The 27,609-nt window shown below is 44.1% G+C and overlaps 1 protein-coding gene across 2 annotated transcripts; it reads right to left on the minus strand.

Annotated features, from left to right (window-relative positions):
• On the minus strand, window positions 1-27,406 carry LOC130111944 (aminopeptidase Ey-like). Of its 2 annotated transcripts, XM_056279245.1 has the most exons (20): window positions 26,289-27,406; window positions 25,127-25,269; window positions 22,821-22,960; window positions 21,676-21,802; window positions 20,048-20,202; window positions 18,052-18,165; window positions 14,280-14,423; window positions 12,282-12,347; window positions 12,008-12,073; window positions 10,461-10,639; window positions 10,222-10,298; window positions 9,983-10,119; window positions 9,811-9,866; window positions 9,100-9,247; window positions 7,438-7,529; window positions 4,920-5,030; window positions 3,836-4,003; window positions 2,907-3,044; window positions 1,255-1,336; window positions 1-940 (listed from the first exon to the last, which is right to left on the minus strand). In XM_056279245.1, exons 1-20 carry the CDS (start codon window positions 26,894-26,896, stop codon window positions 776-778), a joined length of 2,916 nt encoding a protein of 971 aa, XP_056135220.1. In that variant the 5' UTR covers window positions 26,897-27,406; the 3' UTR covers window positions 1-775. The 2 variants fall into 2 exon arrangements, with proteins under 2 accessions (XP_056135220.1, XP_056135222.1); XM_056279247.1 differs by lacking the exons at window positions 12,008-12,073; window positions 12,282-12,347.
• Between the last annotated feature and the right edge of the window lie 203 nt (window positions 27,407-27,609).

Below are 27,609 nucleotides of genomic sequence, written 5' to 3' on the forward strand. Positions count from 1 at the left end.
ACTGCGACATTGACAACAAATAAACTTTAACAGAAAAGACTTTATAGATACTTAACATAAAAAACATCTCTTTATAAACATCCAATTTCTAATATTTCTAATAACCCTAACCCTATAGTTATAAACAATTTATTTCAAATGCAGATTTAAAATATGGTGCTCATGCAAAACATTTGCATCATAGAAATATACATTGCAAAACTTTTTCAAAAACAACTAAACCCTGAACCTCTTTTGTGAGTATGCTACCATCTAAAGGTGAAAAACCATCTATAAGTGCTGGGCGGATCTTGGGACAGGGTGATGTAAGCGTAGCAAGATAACCACAGTTGCAGCTACTATAGCTCATGATGGGTTCCTCAGGGGTGGTAATTAGACAACATTTAAAAGTTAGGAGAGATTGTGAGAACCAGTGAATATGTTATTTCTGTGGCGCATACAGTGATTATGCAAAGAATCATGTGGAACCAGCTATTGGAGTATTCGCATTACCAATATCCATGTGTACGGAATAATCGAAATATTGGCATAAACTGATATTTGCATGTAAATGTTCTCACTGTTTTGCTTATTGTTACACCACTACACCTAAATCAAATGGATCCATCAGTAATTTTATTAGCTGCAGCTATGTTTATCCTACTATGCTTATGTCACTTCATCCCAAGATCCAACCAGATGGTTTTGCACCTTTAGATGGCAGCAAACTCACTCAACGTGCAATAGCAATGAGTTGCTCTTTAAATAGTGGCTTCATCGGGGAAGTGTGTTTGGGTTAATACGCGGTAGAAGCAGCTTCTTCACTGAACCATTCGAGGACCTGTGCCTTGTTCATGGCGACCCAGTTAATGTTAGCCTTGGTTCTCTCCAGAGCCTGCTCCAACGCTGCCATACCCGAGCCAAACCCAACAGCTTCATGATCCTCTTTGAACTGTTGCAACTGTGCCAGAATGAAACATGAAATAGGTTTGATTTCGACATCTAAAATCCATTATAAGACATCTTTGTCATTACATTATTGGTTAGATAATCATAATCATCATCATCATCAGTCATCAGTTTGGCGCACTCAGTTATCAGATTACACCTGCATTATTAGGTATTGTGCCTTTGGTATCATTAGCTTTGTAATGAGGTTTAACCCATGATGTCAACACCCTTCTGGTTCAGGCCATTCAGGTTCAGGTCAATATCAGCCTGAGTGATGCCGATTTAATTGTAAACTGTCAATGTTCGCTTATATATAAACTGTACCTGATTGTACTCATATTCAGTTGAGAAACGTCTGGTCACTCCATCAATTATTCTACTAAAGGAAAAGGCTCCACCACCATAGCTGAAAAAAAAGGCAGAAAGGACATATTATTTTGAATATATTATTCAAACCATTATGACCACCACCTAATAGGCTGGTAGTCCTCTGTGTGCCGCCGAAACAGCATCAGCCCGCTGAGGCATGGATTCTACAAGACACCTGAAGGTGTCCTGTGGTATCTGGTAATAAAACATTAGCAGCAGGTCCTTCAAGTCCTATAGGTTGCGAGGTGGAGTCGCCGTGGATTGGACTTGTTGGTCCAGCACATCTCACAGTTGCTCAATCAGATTAAGATCTGAAGAATTTGGAGGCCAGGGCAACACCTTGAACACTTCATCCTGTTCCTCAAACCATTCCTGAACAATGTGTGCAGTATGGCAGGGCGCATTATCCTGCTGAAAGAGGCCCCTGCCATCAGGGAATACCATTAACCATGAAGGGGTGTACCTGGTCTGCAACGATATTTGGGTAGGTGGCACGTGTCAAATTGACGTCCACATGAATGGCGGGATCCAGGGTTTCCCAGCAGAACATTGCCCAGAGCATCACATTCTCTCTACCAGCTTGTTGTCTTCCCATAGTGCATCCTGGTGCCATCACTTCTTCAGGTAAGCAGTGCACAAGTACATGGTCATCCATATGATCTAAAAGACAACGGGACTTATCGGATCAGGCCACCTTCTTCCACTGCTCCAAGGTCCAGTTCCCATGCTTGTGTGCCCATTGTATAGGCACTTTCAACGGTGAACAGGGGTCATCATGGGAAGTCTGACCGGTCTGCGGTTATGCAGCCCCATACACAGCAGGATGTGATGCACTTTGTGTTGTGACACATTCCTCCTGTAACCATCATTAAAATGTTCTGTGACTTATGCCACAGTAGACCTTCTGTGTGTTGGGACCAGACGGGATAGCCTTCGTTGCCCTCACGCATCGATGAGACTTGGGCATTCAACACCCTGTCACTAGATTGTGGTTTGTCCCTCCTCTGACCACTGTCAGTAAGTACTCACCACTGCTGACCAGGAGCACCCCACAAGTCTTGTCATTTCAGAGATGCTCTGACCCAGTCATCTGGCTATAACAATCTGGCCCTTGTAAAAGTTGCTCGGGTCTTTACTCCTGCCCACTTCTCCTGCATCCAACACACTGGCTACGAGAACTGATTTTTCTCTTACCATCTAATATACCCAGACCATGACATGTGCCCTTGTTTGCAGATGAGCAATGTTATTCGGTTCACCGGTGAGTGGTCATAATGTCTTCGCTCATAAGTGCACTGACATACAGCGACTACCGACAAGACAATCTTCAAATTCAAAAATGTACTTCCTGATTTGCCAATATGCAGCATTGTATAAGAAATTGCAAATAACGACGCTACATACGCTACATACAGCTGTATACTGCAGCATTGTTATTGCATATACGTATGCAATGCAGCCTACTGGCAAACACATGCATAATTGATATATAATGTTGAAATAATAGATAGTGTTGCAAATGTAGACTGTTACCCTTTTAAGATTTCCCAAAAGATGGTACACTACTATTCTTGTGTCCATTAAAAAACTGATTAATAGCTACTCACTCGTTAATGTGATCCCAGTTGGCTCGGATAAAGTCCCAAGCCAGGGGCTGGCCAATGGTGTTGCCAGCAATATAAGTGATGGTGAAGGTGGCATCCTGCTTACGGATTTTCTCTGGATCCAGACAATACCCCAGATATCTAAAACAAATCCACAGTGAGGTTAAATGTCTACCACGTAGTTTCAATTCACCTTTCACCTGCTCTAATTTTGTATATTTCCTTTGGTGAACGACTGACTAAATTGTTACGGTAACACACAACAGTATACAATCAAATGCATTTGGATATATCATCAAAAATAGAGCAAATAGAAATCAATCAAATGAACCAGGAATTGATTCATTTGATGGTTCATGCATTGACTAATAATAATAATTATTACAATTATGATGATATGTTTGTTTTAAATGTGTGAAATAATAAAGCGATGGAGTTATTGTACTCTTAAAAAAGTTCTGGGTGTAAAAAGTGCAGTGAGCAGAGTGAAGTGGAGCAGGTCAGAAGTTGCAGGGTCATTTTTTAAAGAGTTCACCCAAAATACAGAAGAAGAAAAAAACAAAACTATTTTCCACTTACCACTCACTTTTCCACTCTACAATAGTTCTCAACAAAACGTTCCACAAGGTTTAGTGGCTTAACACGAGTAACCTTGTCCTTGTCCCCAGAAAGAGACGTCGCCGTTAAGTTTTTCAAATGTTTTTTTTTTTTTTGGGTGCTTTGAGCACCACAAACCAATTTCCATTCAACTCCATTGTATTGGGGTGAAGGAAAGGGAGCCACTTCTACTGTGGACAACGCCAAACCATTTCAAATCACACTGAAACTATCTGGATGGATAGATTGCGCCAAGGGTGAGTGGAAAAATTGTTGGGTTTTTTTTGTATGTAGGGTGAACTGACCCTTCTTAAACATAGCTAAATCCTACCGACCTGTTCAACAGCCAGGGATGTTTGGTGCAGGACAGAGCGTACATCAGTTTTTCAGCCTCCGACGCTATGGTTGCGTTCTTATACATGGACCAACCAAAGTCCCATTCCGCCTTTCCTCCAGCTGCGATGGCACTGCAGTACACCGTGGATCTCAGGTTGGGATGAATGCTAAATAATGCAGAGGACATGTGTTGGAAGACTCCAGTAAGGTGAAGAAAGTACTGGCTAGTAATAGGAACAGGTTCTAAAGAAATACACACACACGTATATACAAATATATATATATATATATATATATATATATATATATATATATATATATATATATATATATACACATACATACATACATACATACATACATACATACATACATACATACATACATACACACACAAAGCTCATCATCATAATGAAAAGAATCAAAGGACATATCAGTCACTGACGTCTGGACTCAAACCAGGTGCTGTTTGATGAAGCAGGTAATACTACTACAGCACTGTGTACTGTATACTGTGGACAACAGTCAGCAAGTTCACTCGGAAAAGGAAAATTACACTTTTGCCAGTGTGCATATCGGTTAGAATATCTTACTCACCGCCGACATTTTGGACTCGGGACCTCCACAAGACATGGCTTTACAACAGTGTGTTATGCCCCATAAGATGTCAAAACCTCCAAATTGAAGCTGGTGAGTGAAATGATGTCATAACCGACGTGTGCAATGGCAAAAACTACAAAAATAAGACCCAGGTTATAAATAAACTGAATTTTCCTTTAATACTATTCCCAGTCAGACAGCTGAGTGTAGTGGTGCCAGATAAGACAGTAAACACTGCTGTTAAGTACTGGGCATTGTATTTCAAATACTGTGTACGAACTGAGCAGTATTTACAATGTAGGCTGCAAAACAATGGAAAAGTGCTAAGATGATCCCGGACGTGGGTGAGAGAGGAGGAAAGAGAGGGGAGGATGAGTGAGCAAGAGGTATTTTTGTATATATATATATATATATATATATATATATATATAATTTAAAAAAAGAATGATGAGAGATGTGAGAAGTTGTGCTGTCTGCACATACGTGTTGTTCTCGGGGTTTTTCATCCAGTCTTTGAACCAGCCCCCAGTCAGCTGCTCACAGGCCTCTAGCCCAGACCCGCAGGCCACGGAAATGGCAGTCACCTGGTTGAACCTGGACGAGAAGAGAGGCAGAAAAATACTGAAAATATCTCTCAGGACTAATCCGTCGAAAAGACAGGAGGTGGAACTGGAGGTGGCAGAGTTGAAGATGCTAAGATTTTCATTGGGAGTGACGAAGAAGGACAGGATTAGGAACGAGTATATTAGAGGGACAGCTCAGGTTGGACGGTTTGGAGACGAAGCAAGATTGAGATGGTTTGGACATGTGTGGAGGAGAGATGCTGGGCATATTGGGAGAAGGATGCTGAATATGGAGCTGCCAGGGAAGAGGAGAAGAGGAAGGCCACAGAGGAGGTTTATGGATGTAGTGAGAGAGGACATGCAGGTGGCTGGTGTGACAAAGGAAGATGGTGACCCCTAACGGGGGCAGCCGAAAGTAGTAGTAGTGGTGGTAGCAGTGGTAGTAGTAGTAGTAGTGGTAATAGTAGTAGTAGTAGTAGTAGTGGTAGTAGTAGCAGTAGTAGTAGCAGTGGTAGTAGCAGTGGTAGTAGTAGTGGTAGTAGTAGTGGTAGTAGAAGTAGTAGTGGTAGTAGTAGTGGTAGTAGTAGTAGTGGTAGTAGTAGTGGTAGTAGTAGTGGTAGTAGTAGTAGTGGTAGTAGTAGTAGTGGTAGTAGTAGTAGTGGTAGTAGTAGTGGTAGTAGTAGAAGTAGTAGTAGTAGTAGTAGTAGTTCTGGTCTCCATTATTACCTCACACATCAAAAGACCCATTTTAAATCAATAGAATCAGTTTCATGCCAAGAAATAAAATCTGGCCAAGTGAATGTTTTCAAATGTAAACAGATAATATATGAATATATTTAGATCACTATCATTTGTTTATTACATACACACAGAAGTGTAATTATAGAAAAGTATAAATACTGACATGGTATTATACATTGTGACCAATCCTACCCGCCCAGCCACCTAACACTTATGTGCAGAAAAATAAATTAATAGTTAATGATTAAAAAGTATTTATAGCATTTATATATTCAAAAATACTTATATACCCAACTCTGAGAGGCTAGTAGGACTGGATAGTATGTTTATAATCATAGTTTATTATACTAACAAAATATATATATTCCATCAATTTAGCACTATTAAAAGCATTGTTATAAAAGCCGCAATTATGTCTGTCATTCCAGTGTGACTTGTTATGTATTTATCTATGTGTTTTTAGTTTTTACATCCTCCCCTCTTTCTTCTCATTTATCTTAAGGGCCCACAATTGTGCGGCCCCTGTGGTGGTTGGAGAGGACATAGACATCCATGTAGGTCTGCTGATAGATGTGGATATACAGTACGCTGATATCCACTGATACACTGTAAACTTGCCAGCTGCAGGTTTCTCTGGGGGAAATGTAACGTATAATTCCCCCAGAATCCACCTACAGCTGTGCAGACAGCCCACCACCTGCAGGGGTCACTAGTTGCAACAGCAGAACATAGTATCAACCCAAACCGGCGCCTCCTTACCCTCAAACACTGACTTTGTATTCCCTATGCTGCAGTGATATCTGCCGGGGTACCAACCATGAAACTGGATGTTCAAAATGTAAAAAATCGATACATACCAGAATTAATCCAGCCACATATGCCAAATGTGAAGAAGTGGAAAAGCAGATAGAGCACAGGTAAAAGTAAAGCTGTCAAGATTTAAAGGAATCTGACCGCATTTCAGTCATATCAGACAAATGTAGATATAGTGAGAGATGCTCTAAGATCAGACCTTGGGCTAACCCCTACCCCAACCCTAACCCTAACCCAGACCTCGGGCTAACCCTTACCCTTACCCTAGCCTTAACATTAACCTTAACCCTAACCTTAACCCTTACCCAAACCTTAACCTTGACCCTTACCCTAACCTTTATACTAACCCTAACCATGCTTCTAACATAAACTTGATTGGATATATGATAGGCATGAGGCGCGACACATCATATCAAATGTTGATCTGAGAGCAAAGCCAAAACACATGACAGATAATCAAATAATAATACACGAAAGCCTAATAGAAATAATAACAATCGACAATATGGACAACATTTTACTCAACATCAGATGCCTTTACCATTTCTTTATATTCTGTTGGTGCCCATTATTATCCCACAGCGTCATAATGTTATTGGCAAAGTGTAGATATTTGACGTGCAAGGTACCCTTCAGCATCTGTATGTTAAACTTCTAGCCTGATGTATGTCTAATAATGTTATATGGGTTAGGTAGAGGTCAAGTCTAGGGTTAAGGTTAGGTAGGGGTTAAAGGGTACCTTGTGCGTCATTTATCAATGCTTTGTCAACAGGGTCAGTATGGGGTTATAATGGGCTCCAATAGTGTAAAGACATTGGATGTTGATTAAAATGATTATTATAAAGAGTTGAGTAGGCAAGGATAAATGATGGAATTGTTCTTACTGGTCAGTGTGGCCATCTGGGATCTTGGTCCAGTTGTGAGTCAAGTCTCTGAAGTGGTTAAAGAGAGGAGTGACCTGTTTCTTCAGGTAAGCCTGGTGGATAGAGATGTTTTATCAATTTGTGTTCAGGGTTTTAACAAAGAAAAAAGGGGTTATCTAGAAATGGTTAACAGAGGGAGTGTAATCTAAAATGGCATCCATTATTTGAAAAATGGGACAGCTACTCTGGTGGCACTGCCTAAACTCAAGGGTTCATTTTATGGTTCCTTTAAGATTCAAAGAAGAAAAATAATCAGAATCAGAAACACTTTGTCATTTCGTTTCATGCACTTGCACACATGAAATGAAACGAAACATGGTTTCCCCCAGCCCACAGCAGTACAACACAAAGACAAAAACACATCCCAAAACTACAAGAACACATCCAGGAGAACGAACACCAGCCAGGATGACTGTCGGAACTGCCGGTCTGCATGGGCTAGCAGTTAGCTTGGCCTGCCCTGCTTCCGCGTTTTTTCAGACCGCCCTCGGTGTTTCTTCTTCGGGCCCAGCTCCAGTCAGGGCCATGTTCCTTGGGCCCACAGGATGCAGCAGACCAGGCTCCCTCAGCCGATCCAACACCAGCTCTACCAGCCAGACACCTTTGACACATTTCCCCGCACTCCACATGACGACACTAAAAACACAGTCAAGACTAAGCGAGGCCTCCGACAGACCGCCCTCGGTGTTATCGGAACTGCCGGTCTGCATGGGCTAGCAGTTAGCTTAGCCTGCCTTGCTTCCCCGTCCTGTCAGACCGCCCTCGGTGTTACATCTTCGGGCACAGCTCCAGGCAGGGCTGTGGTACCTGGGCCCACAGGACACAGCAGACCAAGCTCTCTCAGCCGATCCAGCGCCAGCTCTCCCAGCCATCAAACGAAGACAAACTTAGACGCAGATGTCGACAAAGACACTGCATGGAGGGTACTGGGTGAGGCTGCTGCAAACGTGAATTTGCGGCGCCATCTTCTCACACCGGAGTGTGGTTGATTCCTCATGATTCCTCACTAAAAATATTACACTGAGCTTTACATTTACAACTTTCTGAAACCTCTCTGAAGGAGTTTTGTTATGAACCCAGGAGTTGCATTTTGAAGAAATCCTGATATATTAAAAGTTCCACAAAGCACTTCCACCTCTGACAGTGTCCTTGTTAAAGCTGCTCTGCAACAAATCTCACTTGCCTTGTTCAACAATGTTGATAAGTTTAAACAAATATGACTGTTGCTGTTATCTGTCACTGGCGCACCCTAAACAGGCTTTATTCACTTGGATCACTTGCTGAGGACTGTGTGTGCAGGCCAAGTCTTAAGGCCATCCAATGAAAATTATTATTATGCTTTAGGAAAGCCAGGACATTACAATAAGAACCTTAAATATTATGAGAATTTATCACTACTCGAGGCTTTTATTTACAACAGATAAGCGGTCATGTTTTCTATCCAACATCTGACTCCAAACAAGATGTCAGTCAGTTCCCGTTAGCACGTGGAGTTAAGCTTTTTTAAGGCTTATCTTATTTCAAGACTTGATACGAACAGAGATAAAAGGTTTTAACCCAGATGAACTGACCTGCCTGAACTCATCATGAAAGCGTAATCGCTTAACGCCATCATTCACCAACCTGCATGGGTCCATACACTTCACTGCGATCAAACATGAGGAAAAAGTAGTCCAGGTTCCAGTTGGCTGTCTGCCAGGGCATGTACTCTGTCTCTTTGTGCAGGAACTTGGTGGTCCTCAGGGCCAGCGTTGTGTTTACAGCTTTAGCCCTGAAAAGGACACATAAAACTGCTAAACACCATTTATCAAAATTAAGTTTGACAGCAACGCTTTGTTAACATTGGCCCAAAATCAGTTAGCAGATTTAGCTTTTCCTGTCTAAAAACCGTCAACACGCAATCATGAAAAATACAGCAACAACTTTTTCTATTGTTGTAAATGACTAATATTGTGTATTTTATACATTTATACATAACCAATCCCATCTTGCAAGAGCGCTGTGAGGGAGTGGTCTAGTCCTCATTAATATTCATGTCCTGACCGTTGAGTGACAAGGACAAATAAGGGTGGGTGGGGTTTCACACATTGGTGATTTAATCTGACTGGCTGTATGTAAATGAGTGTATGTGACGACGCGAGCGCCAGGAAAAAAGATTGGCTGTAAGAGGCTGGACAAGGGGGAGCTCTTCTACAAAGAGAAAAACTGGAGTTCTACCTTTTAAACTTTTGTTTCAGCGGAACGAGACAGTACAAAATGGTTTATGATTAAAGTAATAAAGTATGTTAGAAAATGTTATTTAAATTTTGGTCAGTGGTGAACATGTGATCTTACCTCGCAAGGTTAAAGGCATCATCGATGATGCGTGCTCTGTTGATTTCTGGAATTTCCTTTGAAAAATAAAAGAGATTTAAGATATAAAATGGTGGTTTGCTTCAGTCCCAAGGCTTAACTCTTCTTCATGACATTGTAGCTAGCGCATTGTGGTGTCAGATCTGGTTTGTACCTTGTGGGCGGTGTCCAGCTTTGCAAGGAGACGCTCCCAGTTGTCAGAGTCATAGTTGACTCTGTAGTAGCCAGTCATATTTATGTTAGCCAGAAGCCAGTCCCTGTCACCACTGATGGTCATGTTGGCATTGGTATCTGTTCAGGTAGAGATTCAAAAGAAAGAATATTTCTTTTCGTAACACGTTCATCAACATCGACCTATAGCTGTTCTGTATGTGTGCCTGAATAAAAACTCACCTTCTTTCTTGAGGAGCCAGTACTGTTTCTGGACCGCACCAGTCTTAATCCACGTTATAGGAATAAACCATTCATAACTACAGGCACATCCATGCAAACACAAATATACACACACATGCAAACATACATTCAATAAATGTGCACATACAAACACAGAGAGAGGAAGGGGGTTCAGTACAACAGGTGTTGACACAACCATGAATTCATTGCATGGAACATTAGCTAAAACTCGTTCCTACTTGAACTGAGAAGGTCTATCTACGATAGAGTCTGGGTCGAGGAGGAAGTGTTTCTGGGTGATCGCTCCTGTGCGGGTGTCGATGTTGACCACGGGGAACCCCATCTGGAGGATCCAGCGATTCATTATGACCTCTATCAAGTCAGGCAGCTCGAGGCTGGGTGTGGCACTGTCCACCGCCTGGGAAGAAGTTAAAATGTTTTGTTGATAGCCATCAAAAACTTGCTTTGACCCGTCCAGAGTTGTCAGAGTGAAAGGGACAGTTATGAAAAAGCACGAGTCTCAATTTTCAAAGCTGTCCTCGCTTTTTATCCGGGATGTTTGTTTTTGCTGTTATAAAAATGGTCTTCTGCCATGTTTTTGAGAGGTGAAAGGTCATCACAGTGACTTTCCAACATTGCGTATCCTACTCGGTATGCCACTCACATACCAGAACGCAGGAAAACTTTGGGTCACAGGAATATTCTGTCATATATATTGTCTGAGGACACAATAATATCGCAAAAAGTCAAATCACATTTAGGCCGGGCAGCTTGTGAGAGAATTAGGCATATTTCACTCTTCCTCAGAATGAGTTCTTCACTCTGTCTAACAGACAAATATGCACACATGCATAAACAAAAAACATGCTAGAGCTGGAAAATCCTAAAATAAGGTGGTGCAGTTTTTTGTTGGTATTTTTCATATCTTTATTAGATCGTGATAGCAGAGGCAGACAGGAAATGGGGGCGAGAGAGGGGTAAGACATGCAAAAGAAGTCGCTGGCTGGATTTGAACCGGCGATGGTTGCGACCATGTGGCCATATAGTATGCTCTCTAACCATTTGGCTTACAGAGGCACCCCGCGTTGGTGAAAATTTTGCTTTAAATAATGTTTTTGCCATGATTTAGAACTTGGTATGATGACAGATTTCTTCTTTTTTTTTTTCTCTGATTTTTTTCCCCCTTTTTCTCCCTAATTGTATCCGACCAATTACCCCACTCTTCTGAGCCGTCCCGGTTGCTGCTCCACCCTCTCTGCTGATCCGGGGAGGGCTGCAGACTACCACATGCCTCCTCCGATACATGTGGAGTCGCCAGCCGCTTCTCTTCACCTGACAGTTAGGAGTTGCGCCGGGGGGACGTAGCGCGTGGGAGGATCACACTGTTCCCCCCAGTTCCCCCTCCCCCCCGACCGACCAGAAGAGACACTAGTGCAGCGACCAGGACACACACCCACATCCGGCTTCCCACCCGCAGACACGGCCAATTGTGTCAGTAGGATGCCCGACCAAGCCAGAGTTAACATGGGGATTCGAACCAGCGATCCCTGTATTGGTGAGCAATGGAATAGACTGCCATGCCACCCAGACAACCCCATGACAGATTTATTCCGTCCCCTAGCTTATTTTAGGTTGGTTTTACTGTTGGTGCTCAATGAACTGAAGCTTATGGTGGGCAGTGGTAAAGAAGGAGGTTGGTATCTTCTGAGTGATGTCAGAATATTTTAGGGTTTCAATTTCAGCCCTACTTTATCGTAACGTACGTCACAGTTTGGGGCTATTTTACCATTTGCAAGTGGTTCCAAAGGTCTGTGTAGACGGTGTTGTTGTATTTGAACTGATTTAAGTAGGTCTGTGGAAAGAGGAACAAGACATTTGTTATACAGTGACCTCGAACAAACTGGACACACCACAGAATTAAAACACGCCGATTGTGTCAGCAAACAAGAATACATGAAGATCTTAAAACGTTATTATTTGATGACGCATTCAGATTACACATCAACCCCCGAGAGTTTGATTTATGGGTTAGATGGGTGTCGTCTCTCATTTGTACTCACACTGAGTCCCTTGGAAAAGACGGCCTCGGTGATGAACTCTGAGAGCATCCTGAGCACAGCAGCTCCCTGCAGGCACAAACAGACATCACTGCTTTCTCTTTCTGAGCTCTCGTTCTCTTTCAAACTGCAGCCTATCTTTCCGCCAACAGGGCTTGACAGTGACATGAATGGTAAGCGTGATTAAGAAAAGTAAAGAGATCAGCTTTTGCAATAATTAGCTTACATGAATCTAATGTAGTGATTCCTGAAGTGGGGCATGGCGACACTGAGAGGTTTTTAGGGGGGTCTCTAGTAAAACGAGCAGTAGTTAGATTTTGTTATTATGCCATCTGTTTGTTGCTAGGACAGTATGCCAAGGTACTCCATTCTGAACCGGGACTTTGTTCTTTCTGATTTGTCCTCGGGGCGGCATGGTGCTGCAGTGGTTAGCACGGTTGCCTCACAGCAAGAAGGTCCTGGGTTCGAGCCCCGGGGTAGTCCAACCTTGGGGGTCGTCCCGGGTCGTCATCTGTGTGGAGCTTGCATGTTCTCCCCGTGTCTGTGTGGGTTTCCTCCGGGTGCTCCGGTTTCCTCCCCGAGTCCAAAGACATGTAGGTCAGGTGAATCGGCCATACTATGACTGTGTATGTGTGTGTGTGTGTGTGCGTGTGTGTGTGTGTGTGTGTGTGTGTGTGTATGTCAGCCCTGTGTGACGGCCTGGCAGCCTGTCCAGTGTGTCTCCCTGCCTGCTGCTCAATGACTGCTGGGGTAGGCTCCAGCATCCCCGCGACCCTGAGCACAGGATAAGCGATTCGGATAATGGATGGATGATTTGTCCTCATCTACAGAACAGACAGCTTCACAGTTTTGTGTTGAGTCATAATAAGCCATACTAGATAAGGGTCCATCAGGAAAGGGAACCGTGGCCCTGCATGGTTCAGTGTGCGTGGCCTTGGCAGTTTTAGTGTCACCTTGACTCAGACGGTGTAAGTGCTAGCTTGTTGCCAGTATTTGCAAGTTATGGTGTCCAATAAAAGGAGCCTCAGACTTGAAAGATAAGATAGCAAACACTGTGAGGTCAAAAGCCATGAATGGCCAGGTGTACTGGCAAACCTACAGTTTTATAAACACAATTTTTCTTTTTTAAATTTCCCCTTTTTCTCTCCGATTGAATTTGGCCCATTATCTCACTCTTCTGAGCCGTCCCGGTCGCTGCTCCAACCCCCTCTGCTGATCAAGGGAGGGCTGCAGACTACCACATGCCTCCTTCGATACATGTGGAGTCACCAGCCGCTTCTTTTCACCTGACAGTGAGGAGTTTCACCAGGGGGGCGTAGCGCGTGGGAGGATCACGCTGTCCCCCCCCGTCCCGACCAACCAGAGGAGGCGCTAGTGCGGCGACCAGGACAAATACCCACATGCGGCTTCCCACCCACAGACACAGCCAATTGTGCCTGTAGGGAAGCCCGACCAAGCCGGAGGTAACACGGGGATTCGAACCGCCGATCCCCGTGTTGGTAGGCAATGGAATAGACTGCCACACCACCCGGACGCCGAACACACAACTTTTTTTAGCACTTTATCAGCTGCGATGAGAGCAAAAGCTGCACATAGGTTGCCACAATCCAGTCCATTCACTTTTCATGGAACAAAAGTGATCCCAGTCTCAAGATGCTCTCTGCAGACAAGCTAAGCAAGGTGTGGTGGATACTGATTATGTAGAGAAACGCCAACACTCGGAAACACCAATCCCCCATAAAAGATCAACAGGTTTTTCAAAAACGAGACGCAATTTAATGAACAATGGAAGATGAGTTGATAATGATTATAAAGGACATGAAACTGGAGAGAAAATTTGCTGAAGTACTTTGTGAAAACCATCAACAGTACACCAAAGTACTCACGCATCTTAACCACACGAATGCCAACAGATATAGTATTTAGTACCAGGCTACAGATTCAGAGGATAATTGTTGACTTGGAATACCGTTTAAAGGGATACTCGGACTTGTACCGTACCTTACTGTAAGTGATTGAATCAAAGAGTGCGCCAATGTCCTCTGGCCGAAGTATTGCCTCCTCTTTACTTGAGAGTGGATGAGAGGAGGCCAAGGCATCCACACCCATCACACCGTGGACCTCATTCAGGACTATCAAGTCTTTCTGCAGGGACACAAAGAAATCAGAATCAGAAACACTTGGTCATTTCATTTCATGCACTTGCGCACATGAAGTGAATCGAAACGTCGTTTCCCCCAGCCCACAGCAGTGCAACACAAAGACAAAAACACATACAAAAACTACAAGAACACATAAACAAACTAACACATATAGCTAAACTAAAAAAAGAAGAAAAAATACTATCCAGTAGAATGAGCGCCAGCCAGGATGACTGTGGAACTGCCGGTCTGCATGGGCTAGCAGTTAGCTTAGCCTGCCCCGCATCCTTGTCCTGTCAGACCGCCCTGGGTGTTTCCTCTTCGGGGGCAGCTCCGGTCAGGGCCGTGGTGCTTGGGCCCACAGGATGCAGCAGACCAGGCTCCCTCAGCCAATCCAACATCAGCTCTCCCAGCCAGACACCTTTGACACCTTGCCGAACTCCACACGACGACACCAAAAACACAGTCAAGGCTAGGCGAGGCCACCGCCAGACCGCCCTCTGTGTTATCAGAACTGCCGGTCTGCATGGGCTAGCAGTTAGCTTAGCCTGCCCCGCTTCCGCGTCCTGTCAGACCGCCTTTGGTGTTGCCTCTTCGGATGCAACTCCAAGAAGGGCCGTGTTCCTGGGTCCACAGGACACAGCCAGACCAAGCTCTCCCAGCCGATCCAGCACCAGCTCCCCCACCCATCAAATGAAGACAAACTTAGACGCAGACGTGGACAAAGACACCTCATGGACGGTACTGGGTGAGGCCGCCGCAAACGTGAATTCACGCCGCCATCTTCCCACACCGGAAGAGATGTGGGAATCTTTCTTTATGCTCTGCATTTGATGCACGAGCCGACCAATTCTGAACTACTGATGATGAGCACAGTACACCATGCATAAGAGAGGACTTCTCTGTACAGCGATAGTGGTGAGATGTTTTACCTGTCTGCAGCCCCCAAGTTTACCTTACAAGGTTAACTCAAGGTATTCAGTGAATACCTAAGAAAAAATATTGAAAGAATTTTTGCACTAAATGTTTAATTATTTTTATTCGCTGAAATCAACTCCCATATTTTCGGAATGTGTGTGTGTGTGGTGTTAGTGTAGATAGCGGGACCGAAAACTAAAGCACTTATTATCCTAATTCTTTTTGGAGGTGGTAGGTATTGTTCCAGAGAGTATGGGGAAAAATCCCAGAAAATTAAAATTATGCATAATTATGCATAAATATGCATTTTTCTAAAAATGGCTAAAAACCACTTTTCTCGGCATTTCAGATGATTCTGAGCAGCTTTGATTTTTTCACCTATATAAAAAACATTTTCTGGGACTTAAATGTTTTGGCATTATGCAAAATAAATGCATTTTTGCAAAAATGCACTTATGATCCTAATTTTTTTTGGAGGTGGTAGGTATTTTTCCAGAGAGGACCGGAAAAATAGCAGAAAATTAAAATAATTATAATAATTACGCATAATTATGCATAATATGCATTTTCTAAAAATGGCTAAAAAACACTTTTCTCGGCATTTCAGATGATTCCGAGCATTTGGGGGGTGGGAGTTGGAGTGGGGGGGATTAGGGGCAGGGGGAAGGTGGTTAGCTGGCAGGATGAAGAGCAGGGAGATTTAGACGGGTGGATAACCAAACCGCTACATTGTAGCGGGGTTCTTCTAGTAATAGTAATAATTTCTAGATCAACGTTGGCAAACAGTGGGTTAATAAAATGGAACGGGAAATGGACCAATCACAATTTTTCTTCCAACGGTATCTGGGTGAATCAGCGACTCCCCCTTGCCAGGACCTTCGGCAACTGGAACCGAATGCCTGCAAAATTCAAGTCAACGTGGGCGTGAATTTGTTTTGACAGTTATCTTAGCCAATCATATTTTGCGGAGTTGTGGGCGGGACAATATCCCGACATCTTCCGGGTATTCGAGAATTTGTTAAGCGTCCAGCGCGTGAGTGAGCAAGGGGAGGAAGAGACGACGGAACGACAGCGAAGGATTCAGAGAGCAGCAAAATGGCGGCAAAACAAAAACAAAAAAAAGACCGTGTGGCTGAATTACTAGAAATTCCACTTTCTAGCTTGCCTTCTCAGGAAAAACTAGAAGTAATCCAGAAAGGTCGACCATCACCCGCCTTGCCAGGATTGGCGCAAGCTACCAAGAGCTACCAGAGGCATTTTCAAGCTAGCAGCTACAGTCGCTATCCGTGGCTAACAGACAGCCTGCGCACCAACATGCTGTACTACTGGGACTGCTCGCTCTTCAGTCCCGACAAGAGGCCCTGGAGTCGCTTAACTAAAGCAGCTCTGAAACATCAGTCCACCCCCGGACATCTGCGTGCCACTGTTTCCCCGAAAACATTTGGAAACACACGTGTCGACCTGCAGCTGAGTGAGCAACAGCGGAGACACCATTGCACACAACCAGAAGGTGAGTATGCTCAGATCTCCTCCACTCCTGCAGCAAAAGGGACTGACCGACAGTATGCCCCAACTCCACCTTCTCTTCTCACTTGCCTGGTTTTAACCGTCCCTGTGTCCACAGCTTCCGTGGGGAGGACATTCTCAGCCCTGGAAAGGATAAAAACCTACACAAGAAACAGCCCTGGACAGGCTCGTCTGTCAGCCTGGGCTTTAATCTCAGTGGAGAAGGAACTTCCTGTGGAGTTGAAGTCAAAGCACAAACTGCACGACCCAGAAACTGCACACGAGAAGACACAAGGTGATTGTGTCTTGTCTTCACAGGGTAAAAAGGACCGCAGGATGGACTTTGTTTTCAAGTGATCTTCATTTGGTGAGTACTCGGGTTTTTTTCCCCCCAAAATCGGCCTGTTTTCTCTATTTTTATTCTATCTCAAAATTATGCAATTTTTGCTGATGTCTGCTGTTCTAATGAGGCATCTGTGAATTATTTTTAGTGTGTTTGTAAACGATTGACCAGAGGGGTATGCTAGAAGCTGGATCATAAGGTTTTCCGGAATCACCTTGTGTGTTGTGAAGCCAGTTAGGGCAAAGAACCCTTTAATATGCTGAACTTCCATGTGACAGGACCCTGGCTATTATTTTTATTGCTATGTTTGATTTTTCTTTATTGCCACATGTGGTCCTACTGAAGGTCCAGGGCCACGGTTCACCACTATGTATAAATTAAGCTACATATAGCTAGCAATGATTGTAATTACAGTTACTCTCAGACAGTTAATTTCAAGACGTAGTTCACCCTCCTCAGCTTTTAATGTGACAATAAGTGAAATCAGATGGTGTTAAGACATGTTAGGGGGAAAATCCAACTCTCTTCGCATAGCTCTCATAGGAGTATGGCTGGAGTACACTAACACTGAGTAATATTACATACTTCTGCTCCAAAGTTATAATATTTGCCAATCTGAGTTAAGACAATAGGTGATGGACCAAGATAGCAGTCAAAGTTGACATAAATGTTGCCCCCCCCCCGCCTCTGCTCTTTCTAGAATAGAATAAGACCTTCAAAATGATGGTGACCTAGAGTTATGTCTGACCAAGTACAGCAGACACAGCCAAACATTTCCCCACATTTGGCTGATGGGTTGTTTCAACAGTTTATGTGTTATCAGTGTACATGTCATAAGTGAGAGAGAGGTCAAGGCAAGACTCACTATATTCCAGGTCGGCTCAGCAGAGTTTGCTCCGAGATAAGAGACGTAGGTGGCAAAGCCCTCGTTCAGCCACAAGTCGTTCCACCACCTCATGGTCACCAGGTTCCCAAACCACTGGAGACACAAAGCAGCACGTTAGCACATGTTGAAGATGAACTGCAGAGTCAGCAAACTGGGTCCCCATATCATTACAACAACACCAGCTTCCTCACTTGTAATGTAAACAATGCAGCCATTTATAAAACAAAAATAATTTTTTCCCTGAACAACTTTGAAGGTATTAACTTTTGTTAGACCAGTCAAAGGGCTTTAACAACATAGTCCAAGTATGCAGGAAATAAATTATGAATATACACATTTTTGTGAATGTAAACATATCTGTTTACATGGAAACTCCTCATTTTATTTAGCTTTAACCAATAATTGAATTTTATAACGTGTAATGATTGTTTTATGAAGATCAACTATGTCACAAAATGTACTGTAACGTTCCCTGTGGTATGGTCTATAGTTTATTCATGCAGGTTGATGGCTTCTGTATTCAGCTGAAAGTACAATTATTCACTTATCTACACTGTCCACTGTTTTTAATCAATCAACAAAGAGTTGACTGCAAAAGTTTTGTTAAAATAAAAGAATTATTTACTATCTGTCCATTATCCAAACCGCTTATCCTGCTGTCAGGGTCGTGGGGATGCTGGAGCCTATCCCAGCAGTCATTGGGCGGCAGGCGGGGAGACACCCTGGCACGGGGCCAACACACATACACATTCACACCTAGGGACAATTTAGTACAGCTGATTCACCTGGCCTACATGTCTGGACTGTGGGAGGAAACCAGAGCACCCGAAAAAACCCACCCTGACACGGGGAGAACATGCAAACTCCACACAGAGGACGGCCTAGGACGACCCACAAGGTTGGACTACCCCGGGGCTCGAACCCAGGACCTAATTGCTGTGAGGCGACCATGCTAATCACTGCGCCACCGTGCCGCCGAACTATTTACTACTTTTACTTAAATACTTAGATGTATGCAACACTCAGCGTCATGTTCAAACTTTCTTCCTGGCATGAAGAGCAGGTTTTACCTAAATAATGGTCTGACAGTTTTGTTTTTCCAGTTGACTGTGAAAGCACATTTTGAAAACCACTTGAAAAATAGCCTCCGATGGGTGTTGACATCCAATAAGCGTATATAATGGTTTGGGTAAATCATTATTCCCAAGTTGGCACTTTAGTCAGTTGTTCCTTCAGTTTTGTTGCTTTTGCAAAGAAAAAAAGCGAGATGTTCCCAAGCTTTTTACGGCTAGTGTATTTATTTAGGTCTTTATTTGTATGAGTGGGTGGGGAGGAAAGGGGGGCTCTATTACTCACACCATAGTCATCCCTTTTACAAGTTAAGGCTAAAACCACACATCCCTGATGCACAGACTGCTAGTTTGAAATATGATGGAGAAGCCCTAGCAATGATACAAAGCATAAAGACACATACATTTTGTTTTGTTTTTCCTTCCCCCTTTTTCTCCCCAATTGTACCCGGCCAATTACCCTATTCTTCTGAGCCGTCCCGGTCGCTGCCCCCCTCCCCCCTTTGCCGTGGAGGGCTGCAGACTACCACATGCCTCCTCCGATACATGTGGAGTCGCCAGCCGCTTTTTTTCACTTGATATTGAGGAGTTTCGCCAGGGGTACATAGCGTGTGGGAGGATCACGTTATTCACCCCAGGTCCCCCTCTCCCTCTGAACAGGTGCCCCGGCAGACTAAGAGGAGGCGCTAGTGCAGCGACCAGGACACATAGTACCTACATCTGGCTTCCCATCCGCAGACACGGCCATCTGTGTCTGTTGGGACTTGCGACCAAGCCAGAGGTAACATGAGGATTCGAACCAGCGATCCCCATATTGGTAGGCAACGGAATAGACCGCCACGCCACCTGTATGCCCACTGTTTTTGTTTTGATTCACAATCCTTCTCAGTGACTGCAGTACATACCATGTGCGCCAGCTCATGTGAGATAACAGTTGCAACCCACTCCTTGTCTCCGTTTGAGGACATGGCAGGATTATACAGCAGGGCCGTCTCTCTGTATGTTATCAGGCCCCAGTTCTCCATGGCTCCAGCACTGAAGTCAGGAAGAGCTATCTGGTCTGGAAACAGTCGGAAAGTTTCCTTTAAGACCCAAACCAGCAAATTATATAACTGCAGTTGGCTTAAAAACCTTCATCCTCAAAAAAACTATCCCAGGTGTGAACCTTATCACGGGTTTTGAAGGAGTTCTTTTTTTTTTGCATTGGGGGTGCTGTGTCAGAGAAGACTTAACGAGTCCTTCTTAATGCAATTATGCAATATCAGCAGATCTGTGTCTCGGAGACAGATATCAAAACAAACATTCCCTTTGGTACAACAACACGGCCAACAAGAACAGCACAGTAGAAAAAGAACAGCACAGTAATAGGCAAGTCAGGAATGAACAGGTCATTCAAAGGAATTGAATCGAGTGCAACTGGACTTGGTATATATCCGTGAAGACGTTTCGCCTCTCATCCAAGAGGCTTCCTCAGTTCACCACTACACAAAAGGATGGCCCAACACAGAAGGCCAAACTCCTCAGGACAAGACTCAGCAGTCTATCTACACCTAAAGGAGAAGACACACTCCTTCGAGGACAGCAACGTACACATTTTGGACAGAGAAGATAGATGGTTTGAAAGAGGGGTGAAGGAAGCCATCTATGCGAAACTGGAAAAACCATCCCTCAACAGAGGAGGAGGTCTGCGACACCACCTATCTCCCACTTACAATGCCGTCCTTTCATCTCTACCCAGGAGACTCAAGAAGCTTAGCCTCCAAGAACAACAGTCGGTCACTAACGGCTCCAACGACTCATGACCACTGAATGGAGCACTAACGAAGTCGAAACTAACACCCCCAACGACCGTCACTGCTTAACATCGGATCATAAAGAGCCACGCATATCAATACCTCTGATAACGACGGGCGTTGCTAAACATCGGAACACAAAGAGCTATGGACATCTATAGCTCTGATAACGACTCCAAAGAGGATAAATATCTGAGTTTCATCACCAGCCAGTCAGACTAGCTTGGTCTAGTCAGAAAGGCACGAACTGACGAAGCCTCTTGGATGAGAGGCGAAACGTCTTCACGGATATATACCAAGTCCAGTTGCACTTGATTCAATTCCTTTGGAATCATGACCTGGATGAATGAGGACATTCACAGACATGAATGAACAGGTCAAAGGTGAAAGCCACGCAGCAATAAAACGGCATTAACTAAAATAAATAATGTCATATAAGGGTTGCTGAAGTCCTTTCAAATTTTCTTGAGTGTTGGAAAAATGAAATTCTTCCATTCATTAAAATCTTCTCAGGTAGGAAACTAATTGTAGGCTGACAGAACAGGTAATTTTGGCAATATCTGTCATTATATAGTACTTGTAGTAGTAGTAGTAGTAGTAGTAGTAGTAGCAGCGGTAGTAGTAGTAAGGGGCACTTATAGTAGTGGTGTTGGCTGCAGCATGGCCGCGTTTGCTGTACTTTGTCAGTGCCTGTGCTGTATAATGTCGGTGATTACAGAGGAAAAATGCCGGGCTTTTACCTGACTTTTTCAGTGGGTAAGTAGAGTTGTAGTATTTCTCAAAGAAGGCAAGTATTGGGCCCGTCTTCTCCAGAGCGTAATTTCCTTGGCCCTCCTCTATGGCCTTCCTGCGAGCCCAGACTCTGATCTGGATCAAGAACAAATGTTTTAGTTGTGGGTTTTCACTGGTTCTCCTGCTTAGATCAGACAGAAGATCTGCCCTGTCGCTGCTCATTCAACCAGTGACACTTACAGTACTATTTCCACCGTGGAGGTTAAAGTTAGTCGTGGTCCTAACTCTGACCTCCTGCATGACTTTGTGTAGGGGACATTATTGACTTCTGAGGTCATCGGAGCTGAGAGAGAGCTCATCGTAAAGGGGCAGGTCTGTCTGATGCAGGTTAATGAACGAAAGACTTCATGAATCAAACATCAGTGCAGGTTACGAAGATCTCGAAAACCTCGACTGAGCTTGGAAGTCCAATAGAGGACAGCATAGTCAGCAAACTGATGACCATCTGCCAATCCAACAGGGGGCAGAGGAGAGCACTTTTATTTTTCAAAAGAATGGGATAAAACAAATTTTAATGCATGGGTGATATAGGTGTTAATTTTTGCATGTATGTTCATTAATATAATAATATAATACAATTAATATACAGATAGATAGATAGATAGATAGATAGATAGATAGATAGATAGATAGATAGATAGATAGATAGATAGATAGATAGATAGATAGATAGATAGATAGATAGATAGATAGATAGATAGATAGATAGATAGATAGATAGATAGACAGACAGAAACATCTCATAGCTCTCGTGACACCAAATCATACATACAGCGGCAGATAGGATGTATTTTGCTGTTGTTTGTAAGGAAGAAGAATAAATCAAAACCATTGCTTTTGAGAAACGGGGCCTTAAAGAAGCCAAGGGTGATGGAACTTTCTCAACACCTAAAAAAAACCCCTCAAAACATGCCATTCAACAATGTGAAGAAAGAACATGTACGGTTAAGAGGAATCTCTGTAGCAGCATCATTTCACATTTAAAGCCATTGCTCTCCATTCCCCCCCAGAATGCCTTGCTTCAAAGGAACCACTCTGAAAGGAGCCGTACATATGGCGTATACACTGACAGGAGAATCTCATGAAGACTTACCAAAATGGCAGCGCCTGGTGGTGTTTGGATGTACGAGAAGTTACAGACGACAAATGCCAGCAGGTAGGTGGACATGATCTCCGTGGGCTCAAAGCTGGTCTGGATTACATTTTCTCCCTCCATGCTGACATGAACAGGCTCTGTATGGAGACAGCTGCAGAGTATTAGAGACATGACAATAAAGCATTAAAAATGGGGGGGGGGCATCATGTGCCTGCTATAAACACCACATTACACGGTAGTGGAAGTAGTGTTTACCGTCTTGATAATCACATGTGGGCTCACCACTTCAGAGTGCTTCACACTTGACATTTAAAAGGTTGAGTAATGAGAGTCTGGTGTCATAACATACAGCTTGTTACACAGTAATGGTTATGTAGTACAACCTGCAACACTGGAGGAGAAATAAGATGCGCTGGTTTTGTTTAATGGAAAGCAGTTGAAAGACAGACAAGAAGAAAGAAATCAGGAACAATTTATTGTCATTTCTTTCGTGTACTTGCGTACACAAAAGAAACGAAATTCTGTTTCCCCCAGCCCACAGCGGTCCGACACAAAACACAAAAACACACATCCAGAATTTCCCAAAAACAACCCCACCAAAAACATACAGAAACAGAGAGAACAAAGCAACAAAAAAAACACAAACAGCCACCAACACTGTCCACTCAGTGCAACACAGTCCAAAAATTCCCCTGTCCAAAGAACGAACGCCAGCCAGGATGACTGTCGGAACTGCCGGTCTGCATGTGCTAGCAGTTAGCTTAGCCCGCCCCACTCCTGCGTCCTGTCAGACCACCCTCGGTGTTTCCTCCTCAGGTGCAGCTCCGGCAGGGCCGTGGTCCCTGGGCCCACCGGACGCAGCTTACCAGACCCCCCCCCCCCCCCAGCCAATCCAATACCAACTCTCCCAGGCAGACACCCTCGATACACCTCCCCACACTCCACACGACGACACTAAAAGACAGTCAACGCTAGGCGAGGCCACCGCCAGACCATCCTCGGTGTTATGGGAACTGCCGGTCTGTATAGGCTAGCAGTTAGCTTAGCCTGCCCCACATTGACGTCGTCAGGCTGCCCTCGGTGTTACCTCTTCGGGTGCAGCTCCTGTCAGGGCCGTGTCCCTGGGCCCACAGGATGCAGCAGGCCAAGCTCTCCCAGCCATCAAACGAAGACAAAACAAACTTGAACGTAGACGTGGACAAAGACATTGCATGGACAGTACTGGGTGAGGCCACCGCAAACGTAGGTTCGCGCCGCCATCTTCCCACACCGGTACTGGGTGAGGCCGCTGCAAATGTGAATTTGCGCCGCCATCTTCCCACACCGGAACTGGAAAAACCCCTTGTTTCTATCATTGTACAGTTGTTTGGTTACAATGAATGTGTTCTCTGCACTTAACACCATCCTATTGTATAGGAGCAGTGGGCAGCTGCAGCGCCCAGGGACCAACTCCAGTTCTTCTCTCCATTGCCTTGCTCAGGGGCACAAACAGGAGTATTAACCCTAACATGCATGTCTTTTTGATGGTGGGAGGAAGCTGGAGCACCCGGAGGAAACCCACACAGACATGGGGAGAACATGCAAACTCCACACAGAAAGGACCTGGGACGGCTTGGGGTTTGAACCCAGGACCTTCTTGTCTAGAGGCAACAGTGCTAACCACTGGGCCATCGTGCTGCAAAAAAAATGCAATGTTGGATTTACTTAAATATGTTATGTTCTGTGCAACTGTGCTGAGTAAATTCTAATTCCTTGCACACACATTAATAACACAAGTCACTTTGAAGTTACTTAACACAGCTGCGTGGACCCACTTGACATAACGTTTTGAAGTAAATTCAACATTTCATTTTTGAGTGTATATATTATGTCTGCCGCTGTAGGAAACTTCCCCCAGTCCAAACGATTTCAGATCGGGTGAAGTGCTGAATCTTTGAGTGAGGTTTGGGAGTAATTGCAGTAGACAAAGATGATTGCACCATTTTACGAGCAGCCTAGAATCTGAGAAATGCATAATCATAACCCTTTAAGGCTTTCATTTGGAAAGCCTACACACTCATTTTAGGGGAGAATCTCACTCGAGCTTAGTGTTTTATATCTACAAAACTCAGACAAATAGGTCCTTTAAAAGATTTGTGTTTTGCAAAGTGAAGGACTTCTCACACAGTTCATCTTATGAATTGTGTATTCCACAGTGAGTGTCAGTTTATATTCATGTTTTTCAATGAATGGCGTGATTTTGGAAGGAAACTTAATGTGTGGCATAGTAAGCTGCGGCGGATAGGATTCAAACGTTAACTTGCCGTAGTTCATGCCGTTGGCCAGAGCCACAGTTTCAGTGGGATGGATGAGAGTCATGTGGAAAACGGCTTTCATGGCTGGTTCGTCAAAGCACGGGAAGGCTTTCCTGGCGTCGGTGGGCTGCATCTGAGTCGTGGCTACGACCCTGACGATGACAGTAAACACAACACATTAGCGCTCAAACATTCAGACCCCGACTTGGACAGCAAGGTCTCAATGAGACTGGTTTTCTGTCAGTTTTGTTGTCTGATTGTGTTTATTTGAGAGGGGTTTTTTTCCCCCCCTCAAAGTGAGACCAAAAAAAAAAAAAAAAAAACCCAGACAAGGTTGTCAGGGGGCTTATCTCATTTTAAGTCTCATAATGCTTATGTTATTGCTGGTAAAGTTTTCTTACTCCGCAGGCAGATATTTTTGCTTGTTTCATGGAAGTGCACTTGTTTCATGATTATAGGACCTGTTGTTGGACATTTACTGTAAATAGTTTAAAATTTTCATTTCTTGTTTCGTGAAAACTCCTCATAACAAGTTTTACAACCATGAAATAGTACACGCCCTTGAAACAAGTGCTCATATCTGCCAGCGGAGTAAGAAAACTCCAATAGTGAGTCATGAAATAAGCATTTTAAGACTTAAAACGAGATGAAAGACGTTGCTTTTATTTTTTGCAGTGTGTTAACAGTCTACTGAATGGATATGCTGTAAATAGATTAAAACCTATTGCTGTGATAAAACGGCTAGCCTCAATAAAAGATCAGGATAAGACAACTGAAGCAATCAAGTAATAAAATAAACGTATAAAACGGCTAACTTGATGAGCTCGGTGTATTTTGTTCCTTTCACACAGCCGTGAAGAGCGGCGTTCTGAGATTAAAGTCAGTTAAATCTGAACTCTGACTATAATCTCAGAACTCCAATAACTTTTTCATATATATATATATATACTATATATTTATATATATATATTTGGTTCTTGTTTGCAGTGGGGTTTTATTTTAAGACAGTAATCTGTTTCTTCCCCTCACCTTCAGAATGGTTAGTCAGGACCTTTAATTCTGCCTACGGACAGCTTCTGGGCCCGTAAAAAGACATACAAACGAAATTCCAGAGAACTGAATGTGACTCGGCAAAGATAACCACTTAAAAACAAATACAAGCGCCTCTTACTTTTTCACGCCGTCTTCCATGTATTCGCTCCTGTAGAAACCCCCCAGGTCATCGGCCAGCTCGCCGGTGAACTTTGTGAAGAGTTCGTAGGACTTCCCGGCCTGCAGCTTCCCACCGAGCTGGACCACCAGGTACTGGGTGGGACCCTCCAGCCATGTTCTGGTCAGGGCGGGTGCCGTGGCTCCGTTCAGGCCCGACAGCACGGCATGGCGGTCCTGGTACATGGTGAAGTTCAGCTTGTTGGCATGGATGAGGATGAGGTCGGTATCCTTCACACAGGTAAAGACCACCGCTGAGTGTCCAGTGAAGATGTACAGGCCCTCTTTGTTGGGCTGTAGCCGAGGCCACAGCGTCACATTGTAGGAGATGGGGACCAGAGAGTCCGGTAGTCTGTAGCGCTCCCAGGGCTCCTTGGGTCCAGGTGGGGTGGTGGTGGCGGTGATGGCGGTCGAGGTCGAGGGGGCAGCGGTGGAGGCAGTTTGCATTTCATTTTTCAACTTCTCCTGAGAGTAAACCACAGACAGGGCGATGATAACGGCCACGGCTCCGATGGCCGCGATGAGTCCCACCACTGCCACCGCTTTGCTGATGAAGAATCCTTTACCCATGGTTTAGAGAATGTGAGGGCCAAAGGAAAAAAACAGAGAAGGCAGGGAGTGATTCATATTTATATCCTGCTGAACGAGATACACCCCGGCGTTAATGGCTGATCCCGTGGATGTGGAAAAAAACAACAGAAAGTGCAAGGCGACAAATCCCGGCGATAAGAGCGCTGACTATCTGTGTGAACTTTACACCAGCAGCTCTGAATGAAGGACCCGTTTCAGGAGTTAGCTGGTGTCATTTCTGTTTACTGGGGTTTTGTAAACTGTGCAGAAATGGAAACATCTGGCACGACTCTGGGTGCGCGCGTGTGTCTATGTGTGTGCGCGCGCATGCGTGCGTGCGTGCATGTGGGCCGCACGTGTGTATGTTTTGAGGATGTCAAATGAATGCAGATGCTTTCGGCCGCTGAAAAGTGAAACCAGAAATTGCGCTCTTAAGAAATGTGTCGAGGGCAGGTTCAAAAAAAATTACACAGACCTGTTCTCATCTAGAAGGGGCATCGTGTTTATGTACCCGAAGTTCAGCTGGCTTGAAGAAACTGGGGTTTTAAGAAATCAAAAGTATTTCACAGACTCGATGACGCAAGGATTCCTCCTCCTCCCCCCCCCCCCCACCTCTCTCTTTGGTTCCCAAGATGTGAGAAATAACTTGACAAAAAAAGTGTCTTGATAATGTCACAATCTCCAGATTTTTAATTGTGCAAGCTGCATGAGGA

This window comes from Lampris incognitus, chromosome 4, assembly GCF_029633865.1.
Source record: "Lampris incognitus isolate fLamInc1 chromosome 4, fLamInc1.hap2, whole genome shotgun sequence".
In the NCBI taxonomy this organism is placed as follows: domain Eukaryota; kingdom Metazoa; phylum Chordata; class Actinopteri; order Lampriformes; family Lampridae; genus Lampris; species Lampris incognitus.

Excerpts from the sequence above, each read along its gene's own strand:
- LOC130111944 (XM_056279245.1), bottom strand. The coding sequence starts at position 26,896 with ATGGGTAAAGGATTCTTCATCAGCAAAGCGGTGGCAGTGGTGGGACTC. Across the intron at positions 10,299-10,460 it reads GATAGACCTTCTCAGTTCAA|TTATGAATGGTTTATTCCTA; the intron begins GTAGGAACGAGT and ends ATGTGCCTGTAG. Across the intron at positions 10,120-10,221 it reads CTGGCTCCTCAAGAAAGAAG|ATACCAATGCCAACATGACC; the intron begins GTGAGTTTTTAT and ends CTACCTGAACAG.